This window comes from Triturus cristatus, chromosome 2_1, assembly GCF_964204655.1.
Source record: "Triturus cristatus chromosome 2_1, aTriCri1.1, whole genome shotgun sequence".
Lineage (NCBI taxonomy): Eukaryota > Metazoa > Chordata > Amphibia > Caudata > Salamandridae > Triturus > Triturus cristatus.
Window position 1 is genome coordinate 192,336,413 of NC_140581.1, and position 15,013 is coordinate 192,351,425.

General features: G+C 43.2%; 1 protein-coding gene across 1 annotated transcript in view; it reads left to right on the plus strand.

The window, feature by feature from the left end:
* SKA1 (spindle and kinetochore associated complex subunit 1) overlaps window positions 1-15,013 on the plus strand; it is a 101,554-nt gene that overhangs the window by 51,671 nt on the left and 34,870 nt on the right. Inside the window, exons 4-5 of the mRNA XM_085629741.1 lie at window positions 6,080-6,171; window positions 13,221-13,358. Of these exons, the coding sequence (XP_085485867.1) occupies window positions 6,080-6,171; window positions 13,221-13,358 (230 nt within the window). The remainder of the gene's footprint in view (window positions 1-6,079; window positions 6,172-13,220; window positions 13,359-15,013) is intronic.

Here is a 15,013-nt window from a genome sequence, read left to right on the forward strand (position 1 = left end):
AAGACAGTCCAAGAATTGCTGAAGATGCTCTGGGTCATAAAAGTCCTTAGAATCTCCATCTTTGGTGATGCGAAAACGTGCTGGTTCAAATAGGCCATACTTAATGCCTAATTGACGTAATTGAGGTCGCATAGAGAGAAAGGCTTTCCGCCGCTCATTTGTTTCCTTAGAGAAATCAGCTGCCATATGAATCCGATGGCCATCAAAGGAAAAAGAACCTTGTAACCGAGCAGCAGCCAGTAATTGTCTTGTTTGTTCGTGACGAAGGAAACAGGCAATGATCGGTCGTGGCCGCGCAGCAGGATCATTACGTGGAGGGCCAAGTCTATGAGCCCGCTGTATCTCCAGAGGTGGAGTGAAAGAAATGCCAGTCAGCTTTGGAAGTATACGACACAAAAATGCACTGGAGTTTTGTCCTTCAATGCGCTCTGGAAAACCAAAAAAACGGATGTTGTCCCTCCTACTACGGTCTTCCAAATCAATGAGCTTGCTATGTAAGAATAAAAGGTCTTGTTCTTTGTTTGGAAGGGAATCAAATCGTTTCTCCATTGCCAGAACTCTGGAGTCCAGGGATTCAACCTTCACATGGAAGCTGGTGATTTCTGCTCTAATTGATTTAGTCTCCTCAGCCAAGGACGTGATTGTAAGGTTCATGTCATCTAGTCGGCGACTAACCTCAGATATTTCATGCAGAATACGCTGCATAGTTGCCGCCGACGCTTGCCCACCATTAGAGGGCGCAGCGTGAGGTGAAGGGGCCGAGGAGGATGCATTGCCTTTCGTTGGCATAGTAGTAGACTGTTTAAGAGCTTCTGCGAAAAGAAGTGGTTTAGGAGTCTTATTTCCTTGCTTGGCAGCAGACATTTGAAGAATAGGCTTGATGGAAACTTTGAAAATACGTGAAGGCGTCTTTCCGTGTGATGAAATACTTATATGTGAGCACAAAAAATATGGCAAAGTGTCGGAATATACAGAGCAGCACAATTAATAACTGTACATATATATGATAATAGGACACTGGCCCCCCCAAAAGAAGAAACCCATGTCTCACTTTCAAACACTGGAATGCGAAAGCATATTTTCAAAAAGTGGTATCTGTGCAATAACAAGACATCAATTATCGCTATAGTCAAAAGGGCACAGAAATATAGCAGTAATAGAATGAGAAACAGCGTATGTGCGCTTATGGCGGTGGCAGACAAATTTGCGATTATGACGAGACTAAATTAATCAATATTCCAGAATGCAGATTAGTCATGGACCATGCAGGAGCAGAGAACACAATTCCTGACTGAAAAAGTTGACGAGCGCTATAACGACATTATGAGGAGACACACTCTAATGTATGTCAGTCAGTCTGCGCTGAAGAGAGCCATTTTCATGAAGCACCAGCTTAAACAATAGTCAAAAAGCGCAAAATTTTAGCTGCAGTGAAGATGAGGGGAAACAACTCTTCAAAGGAACGAAAGGTTCCGTTTTTTTTAAATTTCAGCTGAGCTTGAGGAACCAGAAATTCCAATTACAAGAGAGCCGTTGACCGTGTAAAGAATGGAATGCACAAATCCTGTGCGAAATGCGCGTCAAAGGTGCTACAACAGTAGTATGGGAGAAATTAGCCCTACCAGTAGCTGACGAACAGCGCGGCAAAAATCATGGTTCCTGTCAGAAACTCCTGAACTCTGAAGGAGGCGTTGCTGCAGGCATATTGAAGGAGGCGCGGCCAAAGTGAAACCAGGCAGGCGCCCGTTGTCAACATCGGGGGCGCGGCTTCATGAGGAGAGTGAGGCGGCCTGAAGGAACACGTCCGGCAGAGTGCGCCGGGCAACATCACCACAGGACATCGTCGAGGCGGTCAGCAACAGAGAGCCGTTGTCATGCCTCCGAAACCCGCCCAAATCCTGCCCCCCATCTTCCGGCTGCAGCAGGGCACGGAGAGGAGATTCCAAAGCCGGTGGAAGGTGAGAATATTCCGTTAAGGGCTCATCCCGCGGCGGAGCTCACCCGTCAGGCGGCCATCTTCCTGCGTGGCCAGACCACGCCCCTTAAATGTCTTTTGGTGAACGCTCGATCTTTAGTAAAGCACAGCCAAGAATGCTCCCTCCTGATTAAAGAACTGGACGTCAAGATGGCCTTTATTACCGAATCCTGGACAGACAATGCGTCTGGACCAGACCTGGTAAAGGCCTCTCCTCCCGACTTTCTTAGTTATAGCCTTGACCGCCCACTAAGGAGAGGAGGGGGCCTGGCGGTGATTTACCACAAAAGCCTCAATCCCACTTTTGAGGACGCGTCTAATAGCTTGTGCGAAGCCTTATCTATTAATGTGCCCCTCGGCCCTCATGACACACTTAAGGTGATGCTTATTTACCGTCCCCCAGGCACTAAAGGGGGTTTTCTCGACTCCATCGGCCTACTGCTGGAAGAAGGTCTATGTGCTAAAACTTTCACCGCTATAGGCGATTTTAATTTTCATCTGAATGACCCATCGGACCCAGAAACGGCTCGATTGATTGACATTATGAGTGCCGTTGATCTTCGGCTAAAGGTATCTGGACCCACTCACAGAGCCGGTCATACCCTGGATGGGATCTTCACAAACTCACCATATCTGTCAATTGTGTGCACTATGCCTTTATCTTGGACCGACCACTCGGCCATTGTCTTCGAGATTACCCAGTCAGCTTCTCCACAAGCCCATTTAAAACACAGGGACGGGATAGCCATCCGGGCCTGGAAAAATATCAACTCTATCAACCTTAGTAAAGCATTGACTATCTCAGTCCCCGATTTATCCCCTAACATAGAGGAGGCCTCAGCTGCCTATGATGACTGGATTAAGTCGGCCTGTTGCAAACTTGCCCCTGTCAAATGGTGCTTCCCCAAGCGCAGGACTCCCTCTGCCCCCTGGTTCTCGCAGATTCTCCAAGAGCTGAAATCTGAATGTAAACGCCTGGAGCAGTTATGGAGGAACGGTTATCACTCCATCAATAAAGAGAGGTACAGATCCCGCCTCCTAGATTATAAAAACCGGCTGCTGTCCGAAAAAAAGGCCTACTTTTCTAAAAAAAATCAATTAAGCTAAATCCTCTGCAAAAGAACTTTATAAAACTGTCACCACCCTTCTTACCCCCCCAAACCTACCGTGCACAGTAGTGCTGAGCTCTGTAACACTCTAGCTCAATTCTTCCTGTCCAAAGTGGATGCTATTTTTTCATTCTTTAATAAGCCCGCAGGACTCCCCTCTGAGGTTAGCTCGGACTTGATGCCCTCCAACATCACCCCCATCTTTGACAAGTTCACGCCGCTGTCCACTCAGGTGGTGGCCAATCTTGTGCTGGGCTGCAGATCCGGTTCTCCAAAGACCCTTGTCCTGCCTCAATAATCAAATTGTCCCCTGATATCATCACTAATAGTCTTACTCCTCTACTCAACCAGATAATGGGGTCAGGACACTACCCTCTGTCCTGGAAAACCGCCTCGATCCTACCTCTCCTAAAAAAAAACCAATCTCGATCCCAAAGATCCCATGAACTACAGGCCCATTTCCCGTCTTCCTTTTCCGGCCAAAATCTTGGAGAGGGCGATGAATACCCAACTCAGCTCTTTTCTGGACACTCACAACCGGTTGGACCATTCACAATACGGGTTCCGGGCCGGGCACAGCACCGAATCGGCCCTGTTGAAAGCTACGGAAGAGATCAGGGAAGCCGTCGACCAAGGAGGCTCAGCCATCTTGTTTTTGCTAGACCGGTCGGCGGCCTTTGATACGGTGCACCATGAGGTACTACTGGAACGACTATCAAAGACCGGGATACAGGGCTCTGCCTTGGCCCTCCTGAAGTCCTTTTTGACCCACAGAACTCAAAATGTGGACATGGGAACCTACTTTTCCAAGTCATTTGTTCTTCCCTGTGGAGTTCCGCAGGGGTCTTCATTAAGCCCTACGCTTTTTAATGTTTATGTGAAACCCCTTGCACCTCTTATACAATCTTATGGCCTTAGGTTAACCTCCTATGCCGATGATACCCAGATCGTGATTTCCCTAAATAAAGGGATTGAAGCAACAAAAGCCTCTATCTGCCAAGAATGTATGGCCGCCATCACTAGTTGGATGGCTGCCAATTGCTTGAAACTTAACGCTGGCAAAACTGAGGTTATCATGTTTGGGAATAATCCCTGCCTTTGGTCTCCCGCCTGGTGGCCTAGCGATTTGGCCCCCCCCCCGCTATCAAAGTAATAGCCCTGGGGGTCATTGTTGACAACAGGCTCTCTTTTGAGAATCAGGTAAATAGAGTGACATCCACCTGCTTTCTAACCATCAGGACTCTGAGGAAAATCAAACCTTATCTAACTACTGATAGCTTTAGGTCTGTTGTGTCCGCCTTAGCCCTGTCCCACCTGGACTACTGTAATGGTCTTTACCTCACAGTTCACAATAAACATCTAAGCAGACTCCAGATGGCACAGAATGCGGCAGCCAGGCTGCTAACCAATACTCCCAAGTTCGTGTCCGTTAGTAAAGGTCTACGGGATTTGCACTGGCTTCCCATGAAACATCGGGTTCTTTTCAAAGCCCTCTGAATAGCACACAAATCATTACAAGGAGTTGGACCACAGGACCTTAGAGAACGTTTCCAGTGGTATCATCCTTGGAGAGCTCTTCGCTCCAGGGATGCAAAACTGGCTGTCATCACCAGGGCCAAAAAGGCCAACTGGGGTGGCAAGAGCTTTGTGCTTAAGGCTTCCTATGCCTGGAACGAACTTCCTTTTTTTTCTTAGGTCCACTTCTGATCTCCTCTCCTTTAGAAGAGGCCTGAAGACCTGGCTGTTCTCAGTCTAGCCTTGACGTCGCTCCTGGTCTCGAGTTTTGTTCATCTCCCCTCCAGACACTCTGCTATAGCGCCAGGACACCTTCGGGTATTAGTGCGCTCTATAAGCTGATATAACATAACATAACATAACCGTGTGGAGAGGAGTCTGTGGGGGTAAAAAACCAGTGTCATCTATCTCAGTTAGGCTCTTCTTCAAAGTTGTAATGGGATGTGAAGATTGTGCTTCCTCGTGGTAATCAGACTCCCCGGCCAAAACTGCAAATCGATTTGTACAGATAATTAGGGGGTCTATATGGCATGCTATATCCTGAACAAGAAGGGTAGACAGTTGGGGAGGAGAGTCAGGCATCTGGAGAACAGACCCTGACTGTATTGTCTCTTGACAAACAACTGTTTCCTTACGTTGTGATTTCTGGAACATTGGTGGGACAATGGTGGGGCGTAAAGGAGTAGAGTCTTTTAAGGGTGTCAATTTGACATGGTCGGTGTGAACCGGGAGATCAGCTCCCAATATCCCTTCGCATTCTATAATAAGATTGTCGATTCTATCCATGACACAGTTGTTATTCATGGCTACTTTCTTAACTAGTTTCCTAGCCTTTTTCTCTTTTCCTGCCCCACCAGTGGAGCCACTTGCCCCCCGTACCCTCCATTGTTTTTCTTTTGCCCATTGTAGAACCAGAAATGGATAATTAGAGTTAAAATTGTTAATTAGCCCAGTCCTAAAATTGGTTGGGGGTTAGTTAGGGTGGACTTGAGAATTCACTAATGTTCACAGTTGGGTAGCAAAATATTTATGCAATGTCACAATTTTGGCATTCTTTGTTGGGAAGTGTGTTTTGCAATTTGTTTTCACTCTAAACAGTTCGATTTGTCTATGTTTTTCTCTACTTAGTCTCCCGATACTAAAACCAACCTATTCTTTCAGTCTCAAATTACTCTAAAGATGTAGAAGACACATCACATAGGTATAAGATTGGGTAACTGGTTGCAAGGTAATGATGGCTGAAGCTACTCTTGGGTCCTCAACCTTACATTTCTTTGGTATCTGTAATAGTTTTTTTCCGGTCCTCTCCATATGTTGACCACATTCTAAAAAGTTGATAAATCTACATACACTACCAGAGATACTGCTTACTAAACTGCCCTGTACCAAGTTCAAAATGCTAACTTACTCTTGTTTCTTTGTTTATTATTTCTGCGGAGAATTGAGTTCAACAAAATGTGAAATAATACCTTTTTCGTAGGAACTTGAACTCTCCATCAAAGAAGACCACATGGCAGCTACACACCTGAAAGAAAATATTCCCCCACACCTGCCAAAGAAAACCAAAAACTGGTAGGTTAAGTTTGACAGTTGTTGGAAACATGTGTGGTTGGTAGTTTTACTATTGGTTGTGTATTATAGAGCCTTCTCCTGGATCAATTTGTGTGTATGTTTTGTAGTCTCTCTAGTAGAGGGAGAGTCACTCTAATCTTCAGCCTCTCTATTTTGCCCTCTTTACCCTTTCTTACACTTGATCATTATCTACCTTGTTCTCTCTATCTCCATGCTCACTTTTCCTTTCTCTTTCTCCTTTTTCCCTCGTCTCTTTTAAGTTTTCCTGCCCCTTCTATTCTTTCCTTTTCACTGTTTCTTCTCCCTCCTGTTCTACCCTTTCTGTCCCTTCTCTCATTCTCTTCCCTAGGTCATCTTCCATATTTGTTATAGGTTGCCTTTTTCTGCATCTCGTCTTCCTCATCAGTATGCTTATCCCTTCTGTTGTTTTCTTTTCCCACATCACCTTTTCCCTCTTTTCTATTACCCTGTTATTACCTTATCTTGTTTTCTCTGTCATTTCCTCTCAAACTCACAAGATCACACCTCCAGATATTCCATCATCTGAAAGAATAGATTGTAGTTTTTTACTGTATGCGATCAATATATAGCATATTCTCTGTGGAAGTTGAATTTTAGTGCTTATTTAGTGTGAGAAGTTTGACTACTGTTAAAACCTACTAAAGTAGCATTCACAATCCTTGTCATGGTGAAGTCACAATCAAACCCCAAATCAACCTGTGCTTAAACCTCTGGTAGATTGGTACAAAAGCAGTGAGGCTTAACTTGGAGGTAAAGTGCTAAGTATTTATGCAGCACTTCAAACCGTAATAAAGTGAAACACAACACATGGAAATTCGCACACCACTTTGGAAAAATAGAACAAAATGTATTAAATACTTTCAGACCAAAACAACAAAAATCCAATCAGCAGGACTAGAGATATGCACTTTTAAAGTTTTAAGTGTAAATAGCACCAAAAAGTACAAAGCCCCAACTTTGGTTGCCCTGTACCGGGACAATGTCACAAGTATAGTCTGACCTGCGTCAAGGATGCATCAGACATCTGTGGTTCCAAGGGAACTGCGGGCTACGATGCGAAGTCCTGTGTTAGGGTTGTGTCGCACAGCAGTTTTGATGTAGAGTTTGGTAAGACGATGCACCTTGCAGTGGCTCCAATGTGGAGTTTCTGGGATGCTGTGGGTTGTGATGAGTCAGTTCTGCGGGCACAACAGTTGAGTTGGCAGAGCACCTTCAGGCCCACTTCCGAGGATCTAGGACAGGGGTGGCATCACTTGGGGGCGGGGGGTGGGAGTTAGGACTCACGACTTGTAGAGTCCAGGTGCTGGGTTCAATATGGAGGACGTCTGTTTTGTCCCTGAAGCTTCTGATCAGGAGGCCACCCAACTAGCCCTTAGAGGCACTCTGTTGGTGTTGGGTTAAATATTTGGGTCCAGTCCTTCTCTCTCAGGCAGAAGGGTAGCAGGACAGGAGAGTGGCAGTCCTTATTGCTGCAAAGCAGCACAGCAGTCCTTCTTCTTAGTCTTCCACAGGTCCAGATGTGTACTGAAGAGTCAGTTCTGAGGTCGAATATTTATACCTGGTGCCTACTTTGAAGTAATATACTTGTGGTTTCCACCCCTCAGAGGAGTTAGAATTTCTTGCTTCCCTGCCATGGCCGAGCTTGTCAGAGGTCACAAAAGACTAGTGACAAACGCTTTGTGAGTGTACTCAGACAGAGCCTTTGTGGTGTGCAAGTGGGTAGGTGACAGCTCACCTCCTCGTTAAGTCAGAGCGGCCCACTTAGCCAACACCTATTCCTCCTTTTTCCCACTGTCTGGGAGCAATCCACTCATACCAACTGCCAGCAAAACTTAGTCATGTGACTCAAGAATAGGTTGCAGGCACTAAATGGTCAGGACAAAAAAACGCCAACTTTCTAAATGTGGCATTTTCAGAATTGTGACTTAAAATCCGACTTTACCATTAAAGAGTTATTTTAATTACAGTTCTCTAGACACCAAAGTCGAACTGTTGACCTGCTCCCCATTGAATGTTATCACGTATTAACTGTAATAAGGTAACCCAATGTTGTCGTATCGGAGAGGTATGGCTTGCAGTAGTGAAAAAACAAATGTCTGGGTTTTTCACTACCAGGACATATAAAACTTAAAAGTACATGTCTACCTTTGCAAATTCACTGCTCCTTGTCCTCTGGGCTGTTCGGGGCCTACCCTAGGGACGATATATATGTTTTAAAAGGGAAGGTTTGGGCCTGGCAAAAGGCTCATTTTGCCTGGTCAAAATGGGAGTTCAAAACTGCACTGCAATGGCAGGCCTGAGACGTGTTTAAAGAGCTACTTTCGTGGGTGGCACAATAAGTGCTGTAGGACCAATCACTCCAGCTCTTGGGACAAGGCATTCAGGGTGTGCCACGAGGGAATATCTGCATTAACACGTTCCCCTACGTATAACACCCTTTAATATTACAACTCCCAGAGCTAATAACACTGGCATGAATTTAAAAGATTCTCCATTAGTGAACTATCATTGTCCACCTAATGTTCACAAATTAAATAAGGGACTGGTCATATATGTTTTTTCACACTTTAATATGGATATATGTTTACGGTGTTACTTTATTATTTCTCACTGTGTTGTTTTATGATATGTTTGTTTAAGAATGTTTTACAGTGTTTGTCATACACAAATGTAAATCTAAAATGAGTATTGCCCGACAAGATGACGTGAAAATAATCTGATAATCTTGTTCTTTCAAAAAGTTAAAAAGATATGTGAAATAAATCACAAGGGCTTTGGAATTAAGGACTAATGTTCGTTTTATCCATTAATTGGTTGTAATTGAGCTATCTGGATAATTTGCGTGTTTATAACTATGGAAGTGGTCCAATCCAGGTAGTGTATGGACCCAAGCATCCTTTGCTTGAACAGTAGGCCCAATCATAGCATTTAATGTGCAGACCCTGGGTACATGTAGGACTTTACCAGGGATTAGCGCGGTTCAAACCACAAATGTGCTATAACAGGTTGGGCCAAACCACAAACGCGCTTTTACAACGCATTCCTTTACCACCCAAGTCATTACAATGACTTGCTTTAAGGAAAGAGTTGTTGAATTGATATGGGACTTTAAGTTCAACACTTTTCCTAATGTTACACAGGCTGGAGTTGTCATAGTAAATACTATTTCAACGCTTGCGCTCTCCCTAAAGCAAGTCATTGTCACGACTTGCGTGGTAATGGAATGTTCTGTAAAGATACTTTCATTGTTTGGATCGCGTAATTAAGGCAGGCGTGATTAACGCCTGCATGGTTCTGATACAACACTTTAGCACTGGTTAGCAGTAGTAAAGTGCACAGAGTCCTAAGGCCAACAAAAACGAGATCAGCAAAAATAGAAGGGGTGAAGGCGAAAAGTTTGGGGGAAGACCACCATATGGCTGGCAGGTCTAAAACTTAGGATCTCGTGATACATACACGCCAAACACATTTAATCTATGCATGTTTGCTTTGACGTGAACATCCTCCTGTGTGGAGAGTGAATATGTTGCTGAAAGGACCAGTATATCATCTTACACAATACAACAGGTCAGAATTGTGCTATGTAAATCATAACTAATTTGCTGACCTGGCCACTATGCAATGCAAATGGAGCATTTGCAGCAGTATCTGACCCTAACATTGCTGCTATAAGGATTACGGGGGTTAATTAGAGTTTGGTGGATGAAGGACAATTGGTGAATGTCCCAGCCAAGCTGTTTAGAACGTATTCAAGAGTATTTATTTATTTATTTATAGAGTTTTATATAGCGCGAACGTGACCCAAGGGTTTCAGAGCGCTTCACATTTACAATAGGTATAGTTTAGATTACACTGGTATAGCAGCAGTAATATTTATATAGCTGACTCGGGTACATGTCTTTCTTATCAGTTTCAATCAAATAAGTATAAGAACTGTTTAGAATACAAGGGTGTACACAGTGGTATCATACAACATAGTTCTGATGTGTACCTTTTGAATGTTTTACATCAGTACTACAACAATCCATTAATTGTGGTACTGAACAGTTAAGTAGATTTTCGCAGCTAACTAGTAATTTTATCTTTACAATCGAAAAAGTCTTTGTGGTCATTTTGTGCAGGATGTATCTATACAAGACAGGGATATTCGACTTCTGGTTTTAACCATGGTGCAGATGATGAACTGTCTTGTCTAAGGAAGGAATTTGCTCATTAGGAAGATCTTCGCTTCCCTCTTGAATGTTGCCAAGTTTAGAATTTTCTATTGTTTGGAGGGAGTGAATTCCAGATTCTGGGTGCCGCTCCGGAGAATGCTCTGTCATATGTTTTCTTCTTCGGAAAGATGGGTGATTTCAGCAACAGCTCTCTGTCACTCCTGGTCGGCCTGCTTCCCCTGATAGCTCAATTTTCTGGGCTACGTACATTGGTGTTTTGTAGTGGAGCGCTTTGTGGGTAATACAAGCCAGTTTAAGTTGAATTCTGGCTTCGTATGGAAGCCAGTTTAGTGCTTTCAGATGTGGGTAGATATGGTTGTATTTTCTCGAACCTGTAATGAGTCTTGCGGCCGTATTGAGACAAGCTTTTAGTTGTGCTGTGGAGATTTTTGATAGACCTGTTAGTGTTGTACATCCATATTCAATCCTTGAGATAACAAGGGACTGAAATGCCAATTTGAGGTCCTCCGTAGTAATGAATGGTTTCACTTTTGTAATATAGTTCAGGTGGAACCGGGCACTATTAGTTATTGATTTGATGTGAGCTTTCATGTCTAGGTTCTTATCAAGCGTGATTCCCTGTGATTTGGTTGAATCAACTAGGGTAGGTGTGCAATTTAGAGCTGTGATCAGCTTAGTCCATTCCTTCACATTTGTGGGGCTCTTTGGCGGTGATATTAATTGGAATTCTGTTTTTTGTGCATTTGATTTCTGATCATTGCTGGTTAACCATTGTAATAACATTTTTAAGGCCTCATTCATTTTCTTGATCTCTTCCAGTGACGATATCTTGATATAGATCTGAGTGTCGTCTGCGTACATGTGATAGGATATGTTTGCGTCTCGGAGGATTTCTGTAAGGGGTTTGACATATAGATTGAATAGTGATGGAGATAATGTTGATCCTTGTGGGACTCCAATCGAGTTTGGGCATGATGGGGATAGCGTACAGTCTAAACTAGGCAGATGGGATAGCTCCCAATTTTTGGCACATGTCTTGAACTCCATTTAAACTCTGTAGTCCTTTAATAGTGTGACCCAATAAGGAAAGTAAAAGCCACATGCTAATGATTACATTTTCATTACACTTGCATTCCTTGACAAGCAGCAGTTCTAACAATCATGTTCTATGGCCGACACCGTCCCCAAAGTTCCGTCCTAAATCAGGTGAAAGATCCCTGAGGAAGACAGTTGCCAGTAAAATTTCTAAAAGTTTGATTAATAGGTTATATTTTACCAGTGGAAAGTTCTTGAGGTTGCCTCAACAATTTAACAGAGTTTTGCAGAGAAATTAGAGCCTCCAAACCTTACTTTTAAAACTATTGGGGTAAGTCGTGATTTTTTTGTATCTTAACATGGCTTCTTCTTATCTTATTCTTATTTTGTACTTATACCGCGCAACTATCACCCAACGGGTATCTTGGCGCTCAGACTGTGATGGAGAGAAACTTCTGAACTAACAAAGTGTATAGCAGCAGTGACAGAAAGAACGAGGGAAGATAGAAAACGGATACCGATCAAAGAATGGGAGAATTAGGAAGCCATATACCCCACCCTGGGAAAGAGCCAAGTCTTCAGGCTTCGCCTGAAGTCCATCAAGCAGTTAGCCTGTCTAATACTCAGGGGGAGTGCATTCCAAAGTCGCGGGGCCACTATACTAAAGGCCCTACCTCCCATCCTGGCCTTCTTGATCCTACCAGTATTTAGCAGGAAGGCATTTGATGAACGGAGAGTCCTTTGAGGCTTGTACCAGGATATTTTCTCCTGTAGACTGACAGGGCCAAGACCGTGTGCCGCTCTGTAGACAATGCACAGGGATTTAAATTTAGCCCTTTCCATCATGGGAAGCCAGTGAAGTTCTTGAAGCGCCAGCGTGGTTGAGGAGCCACGTTTCCTATTCAGCGCCAGTTTGGCAGCCATAGACTGGACCCTCTGCAAACTCTGGTAGATGTAAAGAGGAGCTCCTAGATACAGAGAGTTGCAGTAGTCCAGCCTACTTAATATGATACTACGAACCACCACAGGTCTTTCCTCCACAGGCAGGAGAGGTAGAATCTTCCGTAGGGCTTTCATGAGAGCACAGCACACCCCCACTGTTTTTTTAACCTGAGAGGCCATCTGTAGATCATTATCGAACATGACCCCCAGATTCCGCACCGTTGTCACTGGGACAGTGGGTTCCACACCTGGGGCCATTCTGAACTCAAAAGGCAGGTCTCTTACTCCCGCTGGGGGGCAGTAGAGCACCTCAGTTTTGCCTCCGTTGAATTGCAGTGAATTAGCCCTGAGCCACTCCGAGGTCTGACGCATACACTTTTGGAAATCTTCCATATTCAAAGCTCCTTTGCCCTCCAGTGAGAACACTAGTTGGGTATCGTCCGCATAGTTAATAAGATCGATCCCATACGCTTTGATTATACTACAGTTTTATGTGAAGATGCTATTACAACTATTGCAAGCAGATTCTTGCCAAGGTATCTAGAATACCGGCATCTGCCCCGCTAATAAGAAAAATTGACAGCAAAACATAGTAATTGATGCATCCATATAGGGCTGCTAGAAGCAGGATCAAAGCGCCATCCTGCAAGCATTGTTTATTGTTGATGGTCCTTTTTATTGGTGGCCAAGCAGCAACATATACACTTAGTAGCAGTGGGCTATATTCCCCAACCATCCTGTTCAATACATAAGCTTCAATAGGGGGCAGAAACTCACAGATATCCATTTAAATTGTCACATTATTACATTTTGTTACTAATTTATCCTAAAAAGAACACAGACATAAGATTAATTTTATTGTTCAACCATTTACAGTGCGGCTGAGCTAAAAGCGCAGCCAGAAGATTCAACTAGATCTGAAGACAATGTCCCTGATAAGAAACCAGCAAAAGCCAAAAAGCCAATTAAAGAAATGGAGTTGATAACTATCCAGGAGTTTGAAGGCATCCCAGCGTGAGTAGCCGCTTATCCTTTATAGTATGCATGTATGAATTTGTTAGAAGAAGTACAAGTAGAAATTATATTTTCTCTTCTCTAAAGTCTTGAAACATAAGCAATTCGATTCTTATGGAAGACCAGTTTGTGTCAAATGCTGGTGAGATTGGCAGTCAGAGGTTTGGTCGTTTTGATCTGATGTGTAATGAAGTCTACTAGGGAAAGGTTTTGGATAGACATTATGAGAAGATGAACTCTTTCCATTTCCAACTACTGCTATCTTACGTTTTATATATTGGATACCTCAAAACAAAAAACAGGTGCACAGCTCTGCGCTCAGCCAGCGTATCTCTTTATGATATGACCCCTGTTTTCAGTAGGAAGAAAGTAGCCTATGTTAAAGGGAGTGAGTCCCACAACACAAAATCCGACTATCACACAATAATTTTCTTATTTCTACTTTAATTTCTGTTATTTTGACCAAGGTTAACAACCAAAAGTTAACATCTGGCTGTGACCTTCTTTCTCCGACTATGCCATTCTCTGACACATTTCCAGTGGAATAGAGGCATGTGTTTTTTTATGTGGATGTATTGCCATGAGTGGTCCATAGAAAGTAACAAAGTATAATTTCTTCACGTTCCCACTTGAAATGCATCCAAAAGGAGGGTGACGGCTCTGTTATCTCTGACATGTTCAAGTTGTAAAACAAGTGATTGAAGTTGTATGTTTGTATGTGATATTTGTATGGCACGCTCCTAGCCAAAAGTCAGTGGGGTTCTGAGTCAAAGAAACAGTGGTAGGAGGTGTGGTGTGTTCTGAGAGTGGAAGTGGATTTTTATGCATGAATGAAGAAGGCTTGTTTTTACTTTTTTCCCTTCTCTCCCGACTGATTGTGTCCTTGTTGAGGGTGTGCCAAGAGACATCAGAAATGTCATTTGAGACATGCCACTTTTAATCCTCTCCGGTTGTTCCACAGTGCCCATCTCCCAAATGTCTGTATTCTAATTTTTATTCTATGCACACTAAGGTATGCGGATCTCATTTCAGAAAAGAAAATATATTCCCTTCCTCAAGGATGTCCTTCTGAAGTCAAATGTGTGATTCCCAGATCTATCAACGCATTACATTGTTATTTTGTCCTCAAGTTAAAGAAGCTCCAAACTAGTTTATGACCTGCTTTTGGCCTTTGATCTGTGTTCAGGAATCCTCTAACATGGATTTTATCCTGTACATGTAAATCTATTGAAAAACTCTTTGCAATAGAAGTATTGCTATAGGTCAGTAACTATTCCTGATTAACTCCTGGCATTTCTTCGCACCTGTCAACCCCTCATGTTTTTTGGATCTGTTCTTGTTTGGAAGTTCTCTGAATTTGTGAGAAGAATTAACAGAGTTAGTTTGTGTACAGTATTTTTGTCCGAGTGTTAGGAACTGGTTCAAAGCCTCAAATTATTTATATATCCTATTCCTTTCTCAGTTTGTACAGATATATTTGTTTTTATGTTTTATTTTGGCAAAATTTAATAGCGGATTATAAGCACATTCTGCTCTTTCCTCTACCACTCCAAACAAACACTGGTGCTATTAGGAGAATCTCTGCTTTATAGTAGAAATATTTGTGCTATTGTTTAATAATAATTGAAATGCGTGTGGCTGATTTTGAAGTCGGC